A 23519-nucleotide genomic window follows, 5' to 3' on the forward strand; every position below is an offset into this window, starting at 1 on the left:
AACTCGATGTTTAGGTACATTTAATTTGTAGACTCTTTTCGGAGAAGGCATCCCTCAACTTTCTGTAAACCAGTTTATTTTCAAGCAAGACTAATGTTTATAAACAATCTTGGGTGTGAGGAAGTTATGAAATGTTTTAGACTTCCGCCATAGTCATTTTGTAAGATTTAGTCGTGGCAACCGTCCAAAAAAGTGTCAAAATTCTATGGTTTTCAGTATTGTACTATTGCACAGCATGTTTGACATTATAATTTTGCAGACAAATGGAGGTAGAAGCTGGACATCAGAGGGAATGACGTATCAAAGAACCGTCACCAACGTGTTAGATTTTTGTGCAAGAAACTGTAATTTACGAATAGATGGTGTCCAAGTGACTCTGGCATCCGTATTTGGTCAAAAAATTTAGGCAGTGATGAATTGCCTTTGCAAGTATGTCTGTTTCTGAGGAGAAAACAATAAAATTCATTGAAACCTTAATAACGATGTGGTTTGGTGATTTTTTTGTGAAAGCTTTAGTCAAATGGTATTATCTCACAAAATGTTATCCTTGAAATTTTAGTTTCTTTGTTAAAAAAATTGCTGTTAAGATTTCTCTGAATTATAGCAATAAGGGTAAATCAATTATTGACCCTGTCATAGGGCAGATGCTTCCCGCCAAAATTTTATACAAATTTTTGCTGAACCCAATAATAATTTGGAGTCAAAAAGAAGAAAAAAATGCTCATAATTGTTTAAGATAATTAATATATTTCAAATTGGATTATTTTAATTAAAAAAGGAAAAGTTGAGAATGGTGGTGAATCGTCAACTAATTAACCTTTCGTTTTAACCAAATGCCATGTTACTATAGTTTTGTGAGATGATACGTTTTCAGAAAATACCTCCCGATATAATTCTCATACTTGCCATGGAGGGCATAGTTGTGGATTTCGTCAGAAGATCTTATTTGCATGCAGAAATTTAGAGAAGAAAGAAAAGATGTCGATGACCTGGAGCTGAAGACAATTTATCTTATTCCTAAGAAGTTCCTTTACTGCCACTGCTGAAAATAATTTAAAAAACCTTCACCTATGTATTGGCATTTTTGCTGTTTTTTTTCCCCTTTTATAAGTTTCCTTTTTTATTCATAGTTATTTTGTTGTTTTTTTTACGTACCATTTCACTGCTAAAATTTACTTTGAATTTTGTTTATGTTTATGCTATCACAAAACTTGAATGTTTTAAAATATTTTTAAAGACAAGGAAATGGTCAGTTAGTCGTACATTTGCATGATGTAATATATATTTTTTCTTTCAAGAAATGTTTATCTTTCTTTGGGGTGTCTCCAAAGACCAATTAAAACTGCTTTTGTTTTCTTTCTCTGAGCTGTTAAAATCAAGATATTTTCTATTTATATTATTTGTGGATATATCGGAATCATTTGCATTAATATTCAAAATGTGCAATATCTTAACAGATTAAGTTTCTGCTTATTACAGAATTCGCTAGAAAAACATGAAAATATGCTTATGAAATTATGCTAAATTGTTTTATATTATCAAGAAAATTTGAAACCTTGAGTCTACAATGTTATTTTTTTGTTAATACAATACCAGGACTTGTTATTTATCGAAACCTTTTATTTCGCTTATCTAACAGTTTTTAACAGCTATAAGGAAGTGAATAAAACTCCAAATTGGTTGTTGTTGACATTCCATCTAAAATATTGGTGGAAAGCATGGCATCATGTCATCTGCATGCTTTTTTTGCACCTATCGCCAATATATCTGTTAGTTTTATTCTTTTGAAATCCCCCCCCCCTGTACAACCATACTACTTGCACTGTTGTGTATATGTTTTGCTTTGCATGGAGGTCCTCTCTTCAAACCTGTCATACTGTTGGTTTCTTTGTGTTAATACATTTCCCTCCTCCCCTTCCCACTAAACCTTACCATAACTACCAGTGACCTAACTTGGCAGTACTATTGATAACTACTCTTAACTAGTAGTGACTAACTCAAGAAAGGTAGGTACACATTGGTTATAATAACTTGTTGCACTGAGTACTGTCTGTACATGGTAAAAGCATTGGTGCAAATTAACATGTATTGCATCAAACATTGCATGGTAATGAAAGCCCCTTAACTTATTAGAAGTTTGCAAACTACTAATTGTCCTGTACAGGTATACATGTATTGCTTGTTTCTTTGTTTATATATGCTTTCTCTCAATCGTTGACTTCAAATAAATCCGGATTGTCGCGGTGCATGTTTATTTTTTGTGCTTCTAAGTATTGTGGCTAGATTGTATTCTAAATTATTGTCTTCGGGTAGTTACTTTTATTCTTTGGAGTGTTTTTAGGCATGAGATGTATATTGTGGGTTTGGTGTTAATGATTCTGACAGTAATGTGTTGTGCTTGGTATTGAAAATTCATAGAAATCACCTAGTTTATTTAATAATATTACCGGGGGTGTTTTGCTTAAGGCTGATGGGGGGGAAAAATTAGTTTGTATAGCGCCCTCTTTTGGTGGCTATAGCTATTCCTTTCGTTTTGATGAAGCTGTTCCTTTTTCGATGTACTAGTAACACTAAGTATACAATTGTTTCCTATTGGCTCAGACTCAATTCTTTTGTTAGGTGAGTATATCACACTGAAGTGTAATATGTTTTGGTTAACTTAATTTTAAATTCACAACTCATATGTCCCATGGAATCATAAATGTATTCATAAATCACTACGGAAATCTATAGTCACAATGAATGAAATAAAGAGACGTGTGTTAAGTTAAGTTGCCACGTTGTCATGGCAAAAGTAGTTGATTTATTACATGTGCCTAATTTATTACATTGTGAGCTGAACTAGCGTTGTAGAACTTTTAAAAGGTAATACAGCAGACTTGGTGGATGTAAAATGGACACAATAAATGCCAATAAAAGTCATACTGAGTGCATCAAGTATAAATTTCTGTAGAGTTTTGTCGCATGCTCTTCGTTAATGGTATTGAATGTTCAGTGCAGTTATTTGGCAATTAAACAAATGTGTTTGTTTATTATCATCAAAACTTCAATAAAAATAGATCATTTGGAAGTAGGATTCTCCACTTTATAAACTGATAACACGTTCCAATCCAATACAGATGTTTCCCAAATAGTGTGAAATAATGATGTAAGCTATATAAACCATGATTCCAACGGTTAAGTATTTAAATCATATTTGTTCTTTTGAAAACTCCTCTTTAAAACTTCCATTTGAGTAAAACAAGTTTGTAGTTTGAAGCAGCCACTTGTTCAGTTGTTACTTCATTTCTGATTGGATGATTTCCAACCTGGTATCAGCTTCTGTTAGTCAACATGCCAATCAGCATGAGTCTTAGGAAATATGTTGTCTTGCTTGATATTGAGTGAATGACCTATATTCTATACTATGTTGTCAACTTTAATGGTGGAATTTTTGTAATTAATTTTTTTTTCTACCTACAGTCGGAGGTCGTGGACGAGTGCTCACAAAATGCGCAAGAGTAAGAAAGAAGAGCTGAGATTGGCCAGGAATTCTGATAGCGATGTGGCGATGATAAGACGCAGAATGTCACTTGAGAGGGATGACCTGTATGGGTCAAAGGTCACAGTCAAGGTATGTGTTACCATGGATACAGTCACAATAAAATAAATGCGAATAATTTGATGATGTTTATATGGGGGGGCAGCCATTTTGATACAGTTTGAATCTAAATAAAAAGACAAGTTGAGAAACAGGTTTTTCAGAATCCTTCAAATCAGGGAAAAAAAAAAAAACTTTCATTGCAAATAATTTGTTTGGGTAACATTAAGCTAACTGCTAACAAAATTCATTGTTTTTGTGTGGAATAATCTCTGGTTTCAAAAACCTCAGAAAAGACTGTCCAGACTGACTGACTGACTGAGAAAAAAAAATATTCAATCTCAGTTCAAATTACAACTTGGGGCTATATACACATATTTGTTGTGCAAATTAAACAACTGTTTTTTATTTTGTCTGTAGCTTCTCAATCCTGACTTTGTTTATGAAAGTAAGTTTCCATCCAGTTATGTATGCTTGAGTTTTTTTAAATGTAAATAAACTAGATTTATGTTTGAATGTTGTTTTACAAAACTTCATTACTGTTACGGATGTACCCTTTGATATTCTCAGAAAGACATTTTTGGTGCCAACATTTTGGAGCACCTTTTTTGACAATTTTATATGTTTTTCTATGATTGTACCAGTAATTTTGGATGAAATGGACATAATTTTCTATTGGGTGAAGTTCTTAATCAAAATTTTGAAGAAATATGAAAAAAAGTTGTTGGTTTATTATGTAAAAGATAACAAAAGTGGACTTAGTTGTGCATTATACATCCCTATAACTATTAGTTCAGTATATGTAGTGTGGTAGATGTAAATTCTTCTTCTTTAAAAACGTGTTAAATTGCTGCTAGCATACATTACATGCTCTAAAGTTCAAAATAAACATAAACCGCACTAATTTTCCAAAAAACACATTTTTATTCTTTGAAAGTTTAAAAATTTGATTGCTATTTTTTAATCAAGGACTCATGGTGATATGTAATTTAGCTCTAATAATACCTTCTAATTAATAAACCACTTAAAAAGCAGCAATCTGATTTTAATTTCTTGAAGTGATAGAAAAAGAAAATATCTTGATATTTTACTTTTCATTCACAGTTGCACCCGATTTCACTGAGCCGCTAGGGGATGCATTCGTCAAAGAAGGAGACAATGCTTTATTGAAGTGTAAAGTTTGTGGTAAGCCCCGTCCTACTGTAACATGGAGGGCACCAGACACGGCAAAGCTGTCGCCTAACCCGAGAATGAGCATGAGTTATGACGAGAGGGGCGTGGCAATGTTGCAGATCTTTGGATGTACGTGGAAGGACATGGGTGAATACAGTTGTGTTATTAAGAATGAGATTGGCACCGCCACTACAAACGCTGTTTTGACAGTTCAAGGTCAGTATGACTTGAAGGAATTTGAATCAAATTCAATTTATACATCTATTTTAGGTTGGATGCTAAGCCCGACTAACAGTGGATGTTTAAAGTTCAAATGCAGTGGCAACACAAGAAAGTCATTCTATAAACTTCGAATAGTGAAAGGAACCTAATAGCAGAAAATAAATCTTGTGAATACTGTTACTGTTGTAACTGGTTTATGAAACATATTTAATATAATGTTAATACGAGAATACCTCGAAGACAGTACAGTTGGAGGTTGATGCATAGTGTACTGTCTGAGTGCATACTTTGAGTTATTCTCATAATAACCTTATTAATATATATCCTCCCTTCCAAAGATACACCATGGGAATGCCGAAATTCAAAAAGTTTCAACTTCTTTGTGTCGAATCCGGTCAAACCCCAATGGCAGCCATGTTTGTTTTTATTATTAGAGAAGGCTTACGCACATAATCATTCCGTATTTGGAACTTGCATTTTCTAATATGGTAGGATAAAAATACCCAGTAAAATACAGCAAAATTACGGCACGCTGTAACTTTGTAATGGTGTTACGGTGACAGATGTATAATAATACTCGATATGTTGAGGGTATTCAATAAAATATAGATGATGCAGTATAGAAAGGGTTACCAAAAAAAAATACAACATGAATCCCCAGATACCATACTGTGATGAAGAGTATAGCAGCCAAACTTGGGGGTTCTGTTAAGGGCACTGTTCAGTTCACGTCTTGATCCGATGGATTCTTTGGTAAATATTGATAATAAAAAGGCTGTTAAAGGACCATGCTGTATGATGACCACCGTAATTTAAAAATAACCCCTAAACAGAAGAATAATATTTATTTTTATGTAAAATGGTTGCGTTTTTCAATGGTGGTAACTAATTGTGCCATTTATTTTGTAGGTAAGCCAGGTGCACCTGGTCGACCTAGAGTACAGGAAAAGCCAGGTGGTTGTGTGCTTGTCCAATGGGATCCACCGTACCATACTGGTAATAGCACTATCACTGCTTATACGATAGAATACATGGAACAGACGTTAGGTAAGACGCTAATATTGCATTGTATTCAGCATTGCTATGCTATGTTTTGAAGTATTCTTAGCTTTAGTGCCCACTTAAATATTTTTGATTTAAAGGACTGCAATCAACACAGCGTTTAATGTTTATTATGACTCTATGCAACATACAGCACATATAAAATACATAGCTTTAATAAAAAATATTTAAACTTGCATTGAGGGACAAGTGCTATTAAATATATTAATAGTGATTTCATGTAGTTCAGTTTTAAACAACTGACATTGAGTAAATGTTTTATATGTCCAGTTAGGCTTAACACTGAACTTATGGATGCAAATATTTTGACACTTAACCTCGAAATGGCAACTTTGTCATCAGGTGTGACAAATCTTAGTGGATTTTAATTGTTCCCTGATTAAGCTGCATCTATGTGCACACTCCACATGGAATTTCTCCCGGCCAGCATCACATCAGTCATTCATAGAACTTCTCAGTTTATCAAACTTGTAGTCAAATTTATAAACTAAATACCTGTGTGAGTTTAATATTGTCCAAATAAGTAATTTATCTTCCCTATAAATTACTATAACTTTGAATCTTACAGGAAAGAATCCCAGTAAATGGCAGCTAGCAGTGGTTGCGGCTGTGGATCTGCAGTTTATGATGGAGGATCTCAATGCCGGTACTTCGTATCGATTTCGAATCAGTGCACATAATGATATTGGTATCAGTCCACCAAGCGATCCCTCAGAACTGGTCACAATATCAGAAGTTGGTAAGTGATTCTGAACATAGCGTAGATTAAGACATCGAACACCACAAAAATAGTGGTAGTAATTTATAGTAAGCCCGGTCTAATGTCACATAAGAAATGATCATAAATGTACATAGCCAACAAAGCTAGAAAATGATGATAAAGGGTTTAATCATGCATGATACAGAGAATGTTAATATATTTGTTGCAATATTGAAAGGTAATTCAATTTTTTTTTTCTTATTTCAGATGGTTCAGGCGATCATCCTATCCAGTGGCAAACAAATTTTGATTCTGTCTTTTCAGAAATGGCTGAAATAGGAAGGTGAGACAATAAAAATGTTATAATCATGATGTTACGTTTGAATGATTGCGATGTGCACATTCATCAGATTCAGGATACGCAACAGTTAGAAACAAAACTAGGGTAAAAACCCTGCAGTTGATGCCCAATTAAAACGAAAGATGATGATGATTCAGCAGACTTTTTTTATTTTACATTTGATAGCAATAAACATTCTTGCAGCCCAGGTGTATTGCTTGATTACATCGAAGCAACAATGCAGTATCTTCTGCGTCAACTGTTGTTAACAAAGCGATTATTCATTATAAAATGTTCTTTTGTTTTCCATTTCAGGGGGAGGTTTTCTTTTGTACGTAAATGTGTCCAGCTGACGACGGGGAGGGATGTTGCTGCTAAATTAATCAGCAAGAAACTCACCACAGTTGACAGGGTAGAGAATGAAATAGCTATTCTAAGAAGTCTGCAGCACCCCCATATTTGTGAATACTATGATGCTTTTGATACAGCCATGAATTTGATATTGATACTAGAATTGTAAGTTTGTAACAAAATTGTGTGTTTGTAGTTGTTGTCAAAGCTGATTATAAACCCGTATGGATGTCTCATAAGACTAACTTTCATTTCATATATATTGGTACTTGCTGATTAATACAGTTTAGCAATATTGCTGAAGAATCTTTCAGATTAACACAGTTTATGTGATATTGTTTTAGGAGCTTGTAGATTAATTCAGTGTGTTATTTTTTAGTTATTTACAAATTAAAATTGACATGAATTTTGAGGCATCTGATTATTTAGAGATGTTTCCAGATTAGTCCAATTTATAAGATGTTTACTAAAAATACATTGACTAGGACACTCCATGTTTTGTTTGTTTTTAAATTTCAGAATTCCAAATGGACGATTGTTTGACTACATCGTGAGTAAGCCATTATTTACCGAGAGTATAGCAGTAGGTTATCTACACCAGATGATAAGTGCAATAGAATACTTACATAATTGTAGAATATCACATCTGGACATAAAGGTAAGGATTACACATAGAATCAAATCATAGAATCAATTCTATTCTGTTTAATGGATCTCACTAGATGTAGAATATTTGCATTCTTGTGTGATTCAATATATGCCTTGAGCACACAAGCAAAACCTTATGCAGTGAAATGTGGTTGCAAAACATTGTACGCTCTTTTAGCCATGCCGAAAGAATTTTCACTTTGGTAATATAGCACATATGGTGGCCATCAAATATGTACATTTTAAGTTGGGGAGAGGTATCCTATTGAATGAATATGATAAATGATGTTACTCTCATGTGCGCTGCTATTCTTGGGTTTCCAAATTCGTATTTGAGTGCGTACCTGTTGGTACAAGTAAAGATTAAATGCAACAATCAGCACTCCCTCAAAACTGAATTTTGTCTAAAGTGGAAGATAGGTGATTATTATTTGCTTATGGATTCAAGTAATACAGTCCCTTGAGGTGAATTGTTGGAAAGGTTACCATGGTTTCTGTAAGAACTTATTAACAAATCTTATTTGTATCTACAGCCAGAAAATTTTGCAGTGGAAGCCAACAACGTGACGTGTCGAGTGAAACTGATAGACTTTGGTGATGCTATCAACATTGGTAGTAAATTGTTTGTTCATGGTCTGGTTGGTAGTCCGGAATTCGCAGCACCAGAATTAGTGAATGGCCATCCTGTGTGTCTTAATACAGATATGTGGTATGTTGGGTTTGTAACGGATATTATGATTGGTTCTTTTGGTACAGATATTATGATTGGTTTCCTTAATACAGATGTTGTAATTGGCTCTCTTGTTAAAGACATTGTGATTGGTTCTCTTTGTACTGATATTATGTTTGGCTCTCTTATAAAAGATGCTATGATTGGTCCTTGTGTTACAATTGGCCATCTTGGTACAAATGTTATGATTGGCTTTCTTTCTGATTTACTTCATGAATTTGAAGAACCATGTCATGTGGCGTACTTTGAATACATAATTAACACACAACCTATTTCACATCTTTGTACTAATCAAATGAAGTTTGTGTTTGCTTTCAGGGGTGTTGGCGTTCTCACATATGTTATGTAAGTATAGGAAACACTAGATAATAACTTGTGGGGTTTTTTTTTGGGGGGGGGGCATTTTTATGTCATCACATGGAGAGGTGGTACCTGCACTTGTTTCCATGGAAACAGTCATGTTTTACCCTTCTTCAAGAATGATTAGGCTAATTTAAATAAAACTGTTTTACACACAATTTCAGTGAGATTTTGTGTTATGAATGTTATAACCAGCAAACCTGGAATAGCAGCAGTCATAAAACAGAGCATCTTTGATGTGGGTGCAGCAGGCCCACGTAGGACATGCGTATATACAAAATGTACGTGTGGCTGAAATGTCTTGAAATTTGAACTTTTCCCTATGTTCCACTATAGGTTGAGTGGTGTCTCCCCATTCCTGGATGAGAGCATCGAAGAGACATGTGTGAACATTGCAAAAATTGACTATAGTTTCCCTCAGGAGTATTTCTCAGACATCAGCCAAGCAGCCACCAACTTCATTACTAATTTGCTGAAAGAAGACCCCGAGGAGAGATTATCGGCAAAAGCCTGTCTCGAAAACGCTTGGATACAAGCAGCCAATACAATGTCTGTGAATGTGGCGAGCTCGTGCCGACTTGATACCAGTCGACTTAATGCATTTATTGACAGAAGAAAAACACAGGTATGTGTAGATGTTTGTATGGTGGACTTACGATATTGCTGAATATTCATGTTTCGAGATTCTGAGTTTTTATGCTTTAAGAAATAAACACTGTTTGCATTAATAGCAATCCCATTATGGACAGTAACAGGATTGAAAGCATGCAGTATTAAGTCTTCTCTCAAAGGGACCTACAGATTTGAGTTATTTTTTCCCATATGGCATTCCTTATGGAGCTGCAGATGGACGCGTAACCGATCCACGGACACTATAGTGGTTCGCTCACTAACATTGAACTAAAAACTGTATAATTTTTTTTTGCAGAATGACATCCGTCCCATCAGTCCGATGAAATCATTCTATTTAATTGGAATGCAGTCCAGAGTTTAAACTGATAACTTGATATATGTGCTACCTAACCCACCAAAATCTGGTTTGAACAAGTTGTCACAGGTGCTAGCTGAATTGCAGGTTGAAGGAAGTAGTTTAAACTGGTCTAGACTACTGTCATCAAATATGGGCAAAAGTTACATGGCCAGATTTTGTAGAAGTATTGGACAGTATTATTGAATATTGATGTTGTTGTCATGGATACCACAATATTCCAGTTATGACAATTACTTTTGCACTCTGCAGAGTTTACAAGACAATGAGAATTTATTTCTTCGACAGAGAACAATTGATAATTAAGATGTGAGATTTTCTGGTGATATCATCCATCATTTTTTTTTTCTGAAATGAACAATTATCTCTTATTTTGCTGCCAAATCATTGATAAACTTTACATTTGAGGGTAACTTTTCTAGGTTTTCTAATTCATTATTGTGCTCTAATTGCTTGGCAATAACTTTAGTGGACATAACTGCTTTCTCTGTGAGGCACTTTTCACCACATTGTGTCCACTAATCAAATTTGTCTTTATTGATGTATGCGTCTTTTTCATCATAGCATTCTGATCATGTCTCCTAACTTTTCAGACAACTATGATTTTACTTTCAATCAATTTTAGACTGATATGATGAAATTAGTAAAATTGATTTGCCCGAAAATACATGGCTAAACATTTCTTTAGAATTCTGAAGAAATCACCAATTTATTGTTGGGATATTTTGATTTTGATAGTTGGCATATAGAAACAAAATTTTGGATGTTTCTTTTAAAATGAACTTCTGAATAAAATGTATTTATAAGATTGATCACAGCTTTGTGGTGATTTAGGAAAATTCCAGATTTTTTTTTAAATAACATTTACAGTGTAAAATTACTGAAGAAAATGAACACCAAGTTAGTGAATAATTTAAATTTTTTTGTAATTTCATTTCACTATTGAAAAAGTCAGCTTGGTCATCGTAAGTTTTTTTTTGATCCTGCCATTAGTTTTTACATTTTCCCCAAACCTAATTAATAATAGTTTTTCCAAAAACGCAATATTTCTGAAGCACTTAATTTTACCATTGAGGGCGCTTTTTAAAGTGAACATTTGTCACCTGTGAGGGCGCTTGTCAATATCACCTGCCATATTCGTTTGAATTCCACTAAAATTTTATATTCATATATTTATGCTGTCTAAACATAGTAGACTCACATGGAATGCATTTGCATTGGCTGTAAATATTTCTTTTGTTTTATTTTTATTGGTGCTAGTGATATTTTTAGTTTGAACAAATTGTAACATGACTTTTTTTTCTGTGAATTATTTTAATGTGTATACGATGAAATGTCATTATTTTAATTAAAGATTTTTACAAAATTTACTCTTGTTTGATCACATTTACATCAGGTAAGGCAATGAGATTGGAGACTGAGCAATCTTTTATTAAGGTTGATTGAAAATTTCATCAGATACTTAAAGCAGGGGAGTCGTCACCTGTGCATGCGTCAGATGGCCATAGCGTGTCATTGTTTACAAACAAGTGTATACCCATGAGCCTTTGCGTTTTTAGCATGTGTTGTTGTCGCTTCGGACTCAATTCTCGTGTGTGCGCAGGTGACAACCCGCCCGCTTTAACTACATTGTAAGTAAATTTGCCAAGTGGGCTCACTAGCCATTAAGGGAATTTTCAGGTCTTACAGTGCCCTTTACTATAAGAATTAATCTGTTCCAGTAAACAATAGACATCAATGAGGCTAATATTTTACATTATTTAAACTGATACCTCATTACTTAGTGGTTTGTCGAGCAGGTCCAATATAAGACACCCCCCCCCCCCCCGAAGCCCAGCTAATAGCAAGACAGACAAGTGAATTTATTTCTAGGCACTCGCTCTTTGCATTGGTAGGCATGGAATGTACTTCTTAGTTCAGGCATCGTACAAAATAACGAATTGATCAATTTGGGTAATTGGTCTGTTCAGAGTTGTATCCGGGACACTCATTGACAGATCTCGTTTAAACTTTACACAAAGACAATGCGACACGTCCTACATGTGCGAGTAACTATTTATGATAATCAAACAAAACTGTTTCTTGGAGAAGACAGTTAATTCAGGTTTGGTTACAGGTGAACATCAATTTTTTGGGGAAGATGTGTATGTGAATAATGTCGAAAAAAACAAAAGTGTGAATTTCATATACGTGTATGCATATTCTGACACTTTGATGAAATGGGGTGTGCTGTGACAAGATTTAGCAAACATTTGGAAATTGTACATTAGTGTGGATCAATACATCTTCGCTGTAGATGGCGTCTATTTCAACACTGGCTTCAACGCCATTTATGGACACAATCGTCAACGTAAAAGGTGCAGTAATGTTGTTGTTATTTACAAAATAATTGATGTTCATTTTCAACAATGGCTGACAAATAGTCCCGACTATGACGCACATGTCAGCGACTGGATACCGATGATCTCGAACTTGAATGCCCCAACCATATTCGTCGCTTCCGGTCATGAACTACAAAACACAAAACATATTTCGCTTTAAAATAGTGAATCTCTGTATTATTGATAAAAAACTACACATTTACATACAAATGTATGGTTGCATTGATCCAAATAGTCTATTGTATTTCAAATCTCGGTCCTGACAATATTCCGTCTATATAACAACACAACCAATGAGTCAAATATAGGACATATTGTGGTTGAACCGAAGTTTTAACAGTTTTGAACAAACAAGACTATCTCACTGTACATAACGTATAAGCACCTCTTCCGATTTAGATAAATTCCATTGCAGTTGAGATGTTCAATACACTCCCAAAATGCAAGTCTCGTTATTGTACTTTCACATTTTTGTCCTTCATATGGAAATACTGACATAAACACACCTTGAACTTCATACCCTCCGAGACGTCACATGGTACAACCTCCCACACAACTGGTATGTCAATGGGCAAAATTGATAATACGTTGAAGGCAGCAGTGTTAAGCATTAGGTCCTGGGTGTCACAGTCGCCACAATTCTCCACAACGAGTACAGTAACTGTGCCAACCACACCGGACACTACCAAACATTCACCACATTCCTGTTTAGGGTAATGAATAATAAGTATAGGGAAGAAATGTGTTAACTCCATGTTAGAATTTGCAAAGAATTATGGGATAGAAAACTGTAGAGGGCGTTTGAGGGTTAGGGGGACTCGCATTTTTGCCATAAACCCCTTATGTTATAAAATCAGCTGTTTACCTCTTCTGTTTTCAAGCAACGCATTTTTTTAGAAAAAACATACCGTAGTTCGGAGAGCGCAAACAGACAGCTCACTCCTCTGAAAACACGTGACCGTCTTATTCTAATTCATATATACCGTAGTTCATATATGACGTCACTAAGCATTATATCATGTGATTAATTATTCAAAAAGTCGTTCGATTTCGGCCAAACACGTAAGTAAAAAAGAAACTGGAATGAAGGACAGGTAGATTACTTGTTGGGGTATTCAACAGAGGGTTTGCCCATCCAGGTAAACTTTCGTGCGTTTCACAATAAATCACTGAAAAATCACAGCAGTTGGGGTTAGATCGTCGTTATCGTTTGTTTCACGCTAAATCTATTTTTACGTCAGTTCTATATTTTATTAAGATCTTGTGCGTAATCGTGACATGTTTGGGAGTAATACAATCTCGGGTGAACTCGCTATACACAAAAAACTCACATAATAATTAAAACTATGGGAGCTGCCAATCCCTGCCACATAATCAGACGAGTATGGTGCCATTGCGCATGCGTTAGTGATGTTCGATTGGCTCATGTCTGCCATCTTCGCCATGCCCATTTTCACGCCGCCAAATACACAAGTCCCGATTGTGGGAACTGCAACAAAATAAATAAAGACATGTGACAGTTTTCTACCAAAAATGTCTGACAATATTTGCTCATTCAATACTACGAAAGTTTAAAGCGCGGTAGTCGTGGCCCTGCGCATGTGCGAGATATATGGGTCTCATATAAACAAAGATGGCGACTTTGACTGTTGCGCAGATCACGGTTCTTTTTTAGTAACCGTGCGCAGATCAACGAGTACGAACTGAGACGTTTCCAAGCTTAAATTAGGCAATTTTCATGTGATTGGAAGGTATCGAAGGAGTCACCGTCGGTAATCAGTGCAAGTCGCGCCCAGGTCAAACCTAATACTTGTGATTTCCATTTGAAGAACGCATTGGATTGTGGGAAAATCAATGTTTATCAACACAAATGTCGCACATGCGCAGCGCAACCGCGCTTTAGATATCTATTTCCAACTCTGCAGACTGAGAAATGAAGACGTGACACTGAGGACGTTATTTGACACTAACCTGTAAATATTTCTGAACTCAAATCCTGGGTAACACTGATATAATCTGCTGAAGCCGCAATGGGTGTTGTTTGTTCATCTATTGAGACACAAATAAGTTAACAGCTTTCACTGTAGATATTCAAGTTCTAATACATTAATGAACAAAATCATTGCCAAGTCAGCTAGCCACACACATGGAGCTCCATCCTGCACACAACCGCCCACAAATAACTCACTGAACACCGTTCTGTACAAACACAGTAAAGTGGAACAGATATCTTACATTAAAAAATTGTATTATAGCGTTCATAATAGAGAAAATAGCAGAATACCAAATGAAGCAGAGTGTCATGGGTAACGTCAAAATGACGAGTGGCTAAGTAATTCACCTTCCATCGACCATTCAACATAAACTTTTTACAATTTATAACACACATAACGCAAAGTACATACCTTTATTTACAATTCTGATTTCAATGCAACATGGGTTTATTTGTCACTACTATTGAAATGGGCATTTTCAAATTCGAGCTTAACTCGCTACCCATCATTAATGGACAGACATAGGGAGAGAGAACAACGAATTTTACATTTTACTATATTTTTGAGTAACTTGCTGTTTTATATGACGTTTTCGTCTGTTACATATCCAAGAACATATCACCTTGCCCACACGTGTATAAAATGTTGTGTTCTGTGGTGAAAAGTCAGTTGAAGAGATCTTTTTAGGGGTTGTTCACTGATCTAAGGTTTAGTAGTGAATACCTTGTTTGTTTGCTCAGGTATTATAATGCTGGACACATTGCCTTTTATCTGTATGGACCGCACGATATTTGTCACTTACTTGTAGTTCTGTCTGATAAATATGTATCTTCTGTTGTTGTCGGTAAAGGTGTTGTAATTTCATCTGTTGAAACACAGTGGAGTTAATAACATTTCCCAGTAGAGTTTTGAAATTCTGACACACTGATGGCAAGTGGTGGTCACATAGACATCAGAAACGTTGCTTGGTTCAGCACAGAATTTTAATCGTTTTATCAAAACTTATAACAAGCAGCCTGTCGGCTGAGATAGCTCCGTTGAAAGCAATGCACATTTCAATTAAAGAACTGAAGATATCATTAGAAAATGAACAATATGTATAGTATTAAAGCAATCGGACTTGCTGTTCAACAAGAATTCGAAAATATCACTTTTCACCAAAAAATGACAAAAATATTCATCAAAATTAGAGAATTGAAAATATCATGACAAAATGAACAAATCTGACAGAGAACTACCCCAAGAATCTTATGTTGCAAATATGAAAGCATTTGGTTTAACGGGTTTGAAGAAGAAGAAGAAGAAGACAAAAATGTGAAAAATTAACGACAGACTTCATACTACAGACTCTGGACAACGACGGACAATCAGTAATATGAAGAGCTCTGCGTCGTCAACTTTGTCGACAGCGGAGCTAAAAACATGTTTAAATATGTGTCTAAACTACAGACCGCATGATATTTGTCACTGACCTGTTGTTCTGTCTGATAAATATGTATCTTCTGTTTGGGTAATACTGACATCATCTGTTGTTGTCGGTAAAGGTGTTGTAATTTCATCTGTTGAAACACAGTGGAGTTTTGAAATTCTGACCCAATGATGGAAAGTGGTGGTCACATTGACATCAGAAACGTTGCTTGGCTCAGCACAGAATTCCAGTCGTTTTATCAGAACTTACAACAAGCAGCCTCTCGGCTGAGATAGCTCCGCTGTTAGCAATGCATATTTCAATTAAAGAACTGAAGATATCATTAGAAAATGAACAGTATGCATAGTATCAAAGCAATCGGACTTACTGTTCAAAAAGAATTCGAAAATATCACATGGACTTTTTACCAAAAAACGACATAAATATTCATTAGAATTAGAGAATTGAAGATATCATCACGAAATAAATAAATCCGAGAGAAAACTACTCCAAGAATCTATGTTGCAAATATGAAAGCATTTGGTTTAACGGTTTTGAAGGAGAAGAAGACAAAAACGTAAACAAAAGTTGACGACAGACTTCATACTACAGACTAAAGACACCGGACAACGACGGACAATCAGTAATATGAAGAGTTCCGGTCGTCAACTTTGTCGACAGCGGAGCTAAGAACATGTGTCCAAACTACAGACCGCATGACTTTTGACACTGACGTGTAGTTCTGTCTGATAAATATGTAACTTCTGTTTGGGTGACACTGGCATCATCTGCTGTTGTCGGTAAAAGTGTTGTCTTTTCATCTGTTGAAACATAGAAAAGTTAACAACTTTTCACAGTGGAGATTCGAATTTCTACGACGATGGCCAGAGGTCATGTGAGCACGAGAATAATTGCACATGATCTAAAGAGCTAAGCTGACTAACTCAGCAAGGATCCTTAATCGTTTTATCGGGAACGTCAACAACCGACCCGACAGTCAAAATAGTCCCGCTGTGCATGTTCTACAAGAGGGTGGGTGGTAAAATAATGCATTCCCATTAGACAAATCGCACTAAAATGTAGTTAGGTTGACATGTACTTATTGACCATAGGCAAACTACATCAAACAACTTGTTCACAAAATTATGTACACATCAAAGGATGAAATCAATCGAGTTGGTAGTTTTCAAGAAGAAGATGAAAATATAATTTTATACTAAAAATATTTGTGAAAATGGAGAATCAATGATATCGTCACAAAAACGAACACATCTGAGTCTACTTAACATATTAAAGCAATTGAGCTGGCAGTTCCCAAGAAGAGGTCGAAAACATGTTTTTTTACCAGAAATTACAAAAACTTTCACTAAAAATATCTTCACCAAATGAACAAATCTGACAAAAGTCCACCCAAGGTACATACCAAATATCAAAGTATTTAAGCTAACAGTTTTCAAGGAGAAGTTATAAATTAACCTTTTTACCAAAAATTGAATAACGAAATGAACAAATCTGACAAAGGTCCACCGAAGGTATCTAGACACCAAGTATAAAAGTAATGGCTGATAGTTTTCAACAAGAAGTTGAAAAACAGCATTGTTTACTGACAATGGCAAAAATATTAAAAATAATGAATTGAAGATATCATCATGATATAGGTCCACTTCATATAACATATCAAATCCAAAAAGCCAAAAATGTAACTATTGACATACGACGACAGAAAATCTAGTATGTCATATTCTATGGAAGTGGAACTAAAAAAAACTGTTTAAGTATTTATCTACAAGTCAACTTGATTTGTAGTCATGGCCATGCAAACAATATTACACCCGAATTATACAGCATACATTTATCCCTACCCGCCATACTCGGGTGACACACTGAATTCATTTCCATTTTGTTGCAGTGGCTGATATATGAAAATTGAGTCTGAAAAATATAATAAAATAAGTGTGCATCAGAAAAGAAAGTGCAGCCATTAACGCATTACGTGTTTTGGAATACAGGTAATAGCATTTAATGTGATGACAGATCACAACATTAATTGATACAAATGACGTCGTTTCAGTTACTATAGCAACGGTGATTTATCGCGACTTCTGTATAACCGAAGAAGACTGTCAATTCAAATATTTGACAGTTAAAATAGAGGAATTGGTTACCTATGACCGATGTTTCAAATCTGTGTCATGATTTATATTTTCATGTCTTTAGGTGAGGCAGCTTTTAGCGGTCATGGCGACTTTCAATGGTGACCCCTGGATAATCCACATCTGCTTACAATTTGTCATGATCACGTTCATTTGCATGTTAGTGGGATTAGCAAAGAGACAACTGGCAAATATAATTGTTGAATACGAAATGTTGGTTAAAACAACGTGGCGCCTATAACTATGAGAGTTATGTCCCAACATCGGGAGTATACATTATTGGAGTATAATCACCAAATTTAGGATTGTTGAAGTAAAGAACATCATCAATATTTCACAATGAGAAAAAGTTTGCTACTTTGTGACTTTCGTTTTTTTTTACTCTATGTGCATTCGGATTCATACTAATAAAGAAAGAAATCGGCAAGATAACCATCACATTATTTCTAAAGCCCCTTCGTAATAGTAAAAAAAAATATATGTTAACATATTCGAAAAATCTTTCCTTGAACATTTGGACGATCCAGCAATAAATAGTATGGTGCTTTATAGAGTTTGGGTATCAAATATAAATCATTATTTTTTTCTTTGTTAGAAGGGATTCTGATACGTGTCATGAATGTCTTGTGATTAGCGAGAATGTTAACCTTCGATAATGGATGTTTTATGGTCAGCATTTACTTCCTCATTTTTTAGTTCTCTTTCCAAGCAGTATCTGTTTAAAAAAAGGATTTTTTATCTAAACAGTACCCGTTTACTAGTTGATGTGTTCTCAGCAATGCTCATTTACTAGGAGAGGACAGTTTTTCAGATTTGAGGTTGTTTTCACATGACTCAATTGAGAAGCAGAACGTTCCCCTTACTATTTAAAGCGCGGTGGTTGTCGCGCAGCGCGTGTTTGATTTTAATGTAAATAAACAATGTATTTTACACGCGTTGTATACGTCGCTATGAATCCCATATCGAACAGGACGCGGCACGGCGACTGTCGCCCTTTTAATTATTAGTCTAACCTACAAACAACTGATCAGGTGCGTTTTCTTAGGTCATTGTCCTTTTATACCTTTTGTTACGTAACACAAAAAAAACACTAAAAAATCGCCATACTCGTTGTATTACTTTGTTAAAGTAAGACACAGTAACTAGAAGAACGGGTAGGAAACCCTCTCGGTTCTTTTGTTATAATGCGTGTCTCGGTAAACATTCAAAACAAAGGGGAATTAGCATACTGCCGACGTTACGGCGATCGTAAGGTAGAATTTAATATCGAGTCTACCGATCACGAGTCTGATGTTCCAGTGGCCGGTCATTTGACGTATTCATCAACAGAATTCACCGTGATTTTAAAAATGTGTCTCCAGTTGATATATTGGGTTCTACGAACATGATACGATTGTTCCAAGAATAAATTATAGCATAGTTAGATATGTTATTTGCATAGACAAGAACAAGTTAGGACAATAGCGGCACCAGCATTCCATTTTTACTTATAGTTAAACAAGGATGTATAATGCGCGATCGTGACTACAACCCTATTAGCGTTTTCAGGATGTCGAAAATCGCTAGTTTTAGAAGTACGAATGTCTGTTGATATACAGCCACACCTTTTAGAACACGAATGTACTCGTTCGAGTGGACTTTTCGAATTGCAACAAAATATTGAAAAAACAAAACAAAACAAAAGCACTTAACCCAGTCACACTCTTAAGTATCATACAATATTTGTGTTTTATAACACTTTTCTAGAAAATAAATACTATCGTTTGCTATTAGACCTGAACTGACTTTCCTTTGCGCCAACGGTGGATGATGTATGTGTACTGTACGTAATCGACACACAATGAGTGGTAATCAGCAAATGTGCCCCGTCACTAAAAGCAGATGCGCTCACCGTTACGCCACAAATAGCATGTAGTGAATACGCACTTACAGTGCGGAATATAAAGCCGAGCGTAATCATGGTCATGTCATGAATTTGTTTTCGCGTATCTGTTGACCGACTTATTTAGTTGATGGCTAGTGAATGGCTGTGTTATATCTGTCATCATTTAGGCTCATGCGAGGTCCTGGACGGAGCTTGACTCCGTGATTTGGAACTAATTACGATATAGCCGTCGCTATCCGGACTACTATTTCTGACATTTGGGTATTCGCAGTTAGTAATATAGTGAACGATTAATCAAAAGATATGACGTGTTCAGTACTTAGTTTAATTGGCTTTATGATTGAAGGCCACGCCCTAGAGTCTTTTTACTGCTTTGAAATTGGTTAAGTTTTTGAAAGTGAATAAAAAAGTTTTAGTTGGTCTTGGAGAGAACACCACGAGAGACGCAGTCTTGGGTCAGCCTTGCGATAGTCTTGGGGACTTTTCCCCAAGGCGCTGTGTCTTATAAAGTACTCGACTGACCGACTAAAGACGAGAGTTGATACGTATTTCGTTGTGTGCGTATATTTGACTGTGAAGAGCTTAAGTGAGTTTCCCGGTCCGGTACCTCAAGCAGACGAGATATACAGACCAGACGAGATTTTCCCCTGACACGTGTTGGAGAACCCCGAGAACCCAGAAAAGAAGAATTTCCCCAGGTGATAGTCACAACGAAGTACCCAGTTACGAACTCTCTCAAAGGACAAATCTGTCCACTAGCGGTGAATAACTTGTGAGTGGAATTGTGTTATTCTATCAGGTGACCCAGTAGTAATAATTCTTATTTTTAGAATAAATTAGTTGAAAATATATAGGTCCATTAGAATGTACTACATACCTAATTGTGAGAAACAAAATAAACAGTATTAAATTTAACAATATTTTAGTTCCCCAAATGGGGTCTCATAATTAACCTAATAGTATGTACGTCCGTCCGTCCAATCCTGTACCTCGAACACACCTTTACCGATCATGTTCTAATTACAAACATTCAAGCTACATATTAGGGCCAAATAGCGACCATTTTAATAATTTATAACTAATATTTTATCAAAAATAATTCTGAAATTTCAAAACAAGATCCCGACCCGATATTGACATATTTTGAAAATAATTGATACATGTAATTGGACAATATGAAAACTGAATGCACGCCCATTGTACATCGAATTAAAACGGTGAACATTCTGTTTTATTGAATATTATCTAGTGTAATACATAGTAATTTAATACAAGATTTCCCAATGGAGGCGCTGTGTGCTAAAAATTCATAGAGATCTGTGAAAATTCATGTGAACATTATGACCCCTGAAATCATTCTCTTTCACAAATCAGATTCAAAATGACCGAACGAGTCCAGTACAGCTCGGTTTCAAGGGCCAATTCAGACTGGCTGTCTGGTGGCCATTTTACAGTTCAAGATGCATAAAAAGCATTGTTGTCTTTCTTAAACAGGATTTCGGTTATGCATGTTATGCAATTTCGTACATACACTGGTCATCATGACATTGTGCAAATTGTGCATCACGTCTGAACCATGTAACATGTGCATTCAATTTGAAAACCCAAAACCCTTCTATATCTCAAACCTTTCACTCCTTGTAAGCCAGGACATTTATATCACTGGAAACACAAAACCCTTCTATCCCTGAAAACTCACAATCCCTGTATCTATTGCAGTAGAATCTCGAATGATGAGCACTGTCTGCATTTTTTTTTGCTGAATGCTAATTTCCACTTAATAAATAATACATTTTTTTACTAATAAAACTAAACCCCGAACTGTTTTGAAGTAGTGCGAGATTTAATTCACAACCATTTCATTAAAATCAGAATATACTAGTATACCCGAGACGTACACATCCCATCAACTGAAAATAAGTAAACTAAAACTCACATTTTCCATAGCTGACGTAGACATACAATGAGAGAAGTAAACACACCCGTATACATGTTCCAAGTCTTCGGGATACTGTTCGGCAGTGACGTTGTTGATTTCACAGAGACTCTTTCTTCGATTAAAATTATAAGAGTTACAATCTGTAGATAATTTGCATTTAATGTGGCACAGATAAGCACTTTCCAACATTTCTTGACTACTAACGTGTCCAGAAAGACGACGACCAGCCAGCTGAATGTACCGAATATCGTGTCCGTGCTGCCTCCCATCGTATTCCGGAATACACTTTTTTGATGCAGCAGGAAACACACCATTGATTGTACATGTAATTATAACGAACGCCGTCAGTACAGCACCTGTGGTTAGCATCATATTTTATCGCTGTGGTCACGGTGGTTTCTGCACAATGCTGATCACTGGAAAATTTATGTTCTTGTGAAAGCAATTGCAATAATGCAAGAGATTATATAATAAGAGATTATATTCAGTCTCGTCAATGCAAATTACCCGGTGTCGTCACTATCGGTCAGGGTATATCAATCAGTCACAGCTCCACGGGTGGTCTCAGTGTCCATTATCTTCAGTAAAAACTACATTCTGTGTTGATAATGTCAAAACATGATAAATCCATTATTATATGCGTTAACAAAACATAAATCAATATATATTATCATAGAAGTACTGATATGCCAATTAAAGCGCGGTGGTCGTCGCGCAGCACGTGCTCAAATTTCATGTAAATAAACAATGTATTTTACATGCGTTGTAAAGCTGAAGTTAATATCAAGCACGAGATGGAAACCTCGACAATTCATCGTTCGTTGATGCCCGACTAATCACTTAATTATTGTATAGGACATGCGCATTCGTAGTGAGCTTTGCCAACAATGGGTTCCGTACCATGTCATCCAAACCATTACTTAACGCCCCCTGGATTCAATCAGTAATCGATTTATGTAAGGATGTAGTAGATTTTCGCAGTTATTTTTATTTACTTTATATTCTTAAACGGTGACTGATAAATAGGCAGCCGGACGATCTTTTTTTGTTTTTCAATGAAATATACATGTAACAGAAATTTTGTGCCTCATGGACCGAAAATAACATTTGTCGTAATGTCCGGTCAAGAGATTAATCGCACTCACACTTCCATGATATTGTCAATCACAGTTCCGCTAGTCGCCATGACAACGTTTTTTTTTATTCAATATGCAAAAATTACAATGACAAATTACAGACAAAACAACAATAAAAGAAAAAAAGAAAAACAATTACAGATCATAATATTCAATAAAAGGCCCCTACTTCTTTAGAAACTTTGTTCTTCTGTTCTGAGCTTTCGCAATGATACTTTCCAAATTAATGGTTTGTTTTACACAGGATTTGAAACCTACAATGTTTGGCATAATGTGTTGTAACTTGCACTTAAATATATAATAACGACCTATAAGTAGGACATAGTTAAGCATTGGATTAGCATGCTCATCAATATCTCCCAGAATACATTTTAGAGCATTTAATGTGAAAATGAGTTCTGTGAACGAGGATAACCATTTTCTAACTGAATTCCAAAAAATGTATATAAATCTACAATCCCAAAATAAG

The 23519-nt window shown here is 35.4% G+C and overlaps 1 protein-coding gene across 2 annotated transcripts in view; it reads left to right on the forward strand.

The window, feature by feature from the left end:
* The window catches only part of LOC100376677 (kalirin-like), a 281580-nt gene extending 270056 nt beyond the window's left edge, over window positions 1-11524 (forward strand). For both annotated transcript variants that reach the window (XM_085496087.1, XM_085496086.1), the window contains 12 exons: window positions 3463-3613; window positions 4001-4028; window positions 4685-4969; window positions 5885-6022; window positions 6606-6776; window positions 7005-7080; window positions 7393-7593; window positions 7948-8086; window positions 8610-8785; window positions 9125-9151; window positions 9503-9791; window positions 10095-11524. In XM_085496087.1, coding sequence (XP_085352213.1) covers window positions 3463-3613; window positions 4001-4028; window positions 4685-4969; window positions 5885-6022; window positions 6606-6776; window positions 7005-7080; window positions 7393-7593; window positions 7948-8086; window positions 8610-8785; window positions 9125-9151; window positions 9503-9791; window positions 10095-10160 — 1747 coding nt within the window. In that variant the 3' untranslated portion in view covers window positions 10161-11524. The remainder of the gene's footprint in view (window positions 1-3462; window positions 3614-4000; window positions 4029-4684; window positions 4970-5884; window positions 6023-6605; window positions 6777-7004; window positions 7081-7392; window positions 7594-7947; window positions 8087-8609; window positions 8786-9124; window positions 9152-9502; window positions 9792-10094) is intronic.
* The last annotated feature ends 11995 nt before the right edge of the window (window positions 11525-23519 follow it).

Source organism: Saccoglossus kowalevskii, chromosome 22, assembly GCF_978046115.1.
Source record: "Saccoglossus kowalevskii chromosome 22, keSacKowa6.1, whole genome shotgun sequence".
Lineage (NCBI taxonomy): Eukaryota > Metazoa > Hemichordata > Enteropneusta > Harrimaniidae > Saccoglossus > Saccoglossus kowalevskii.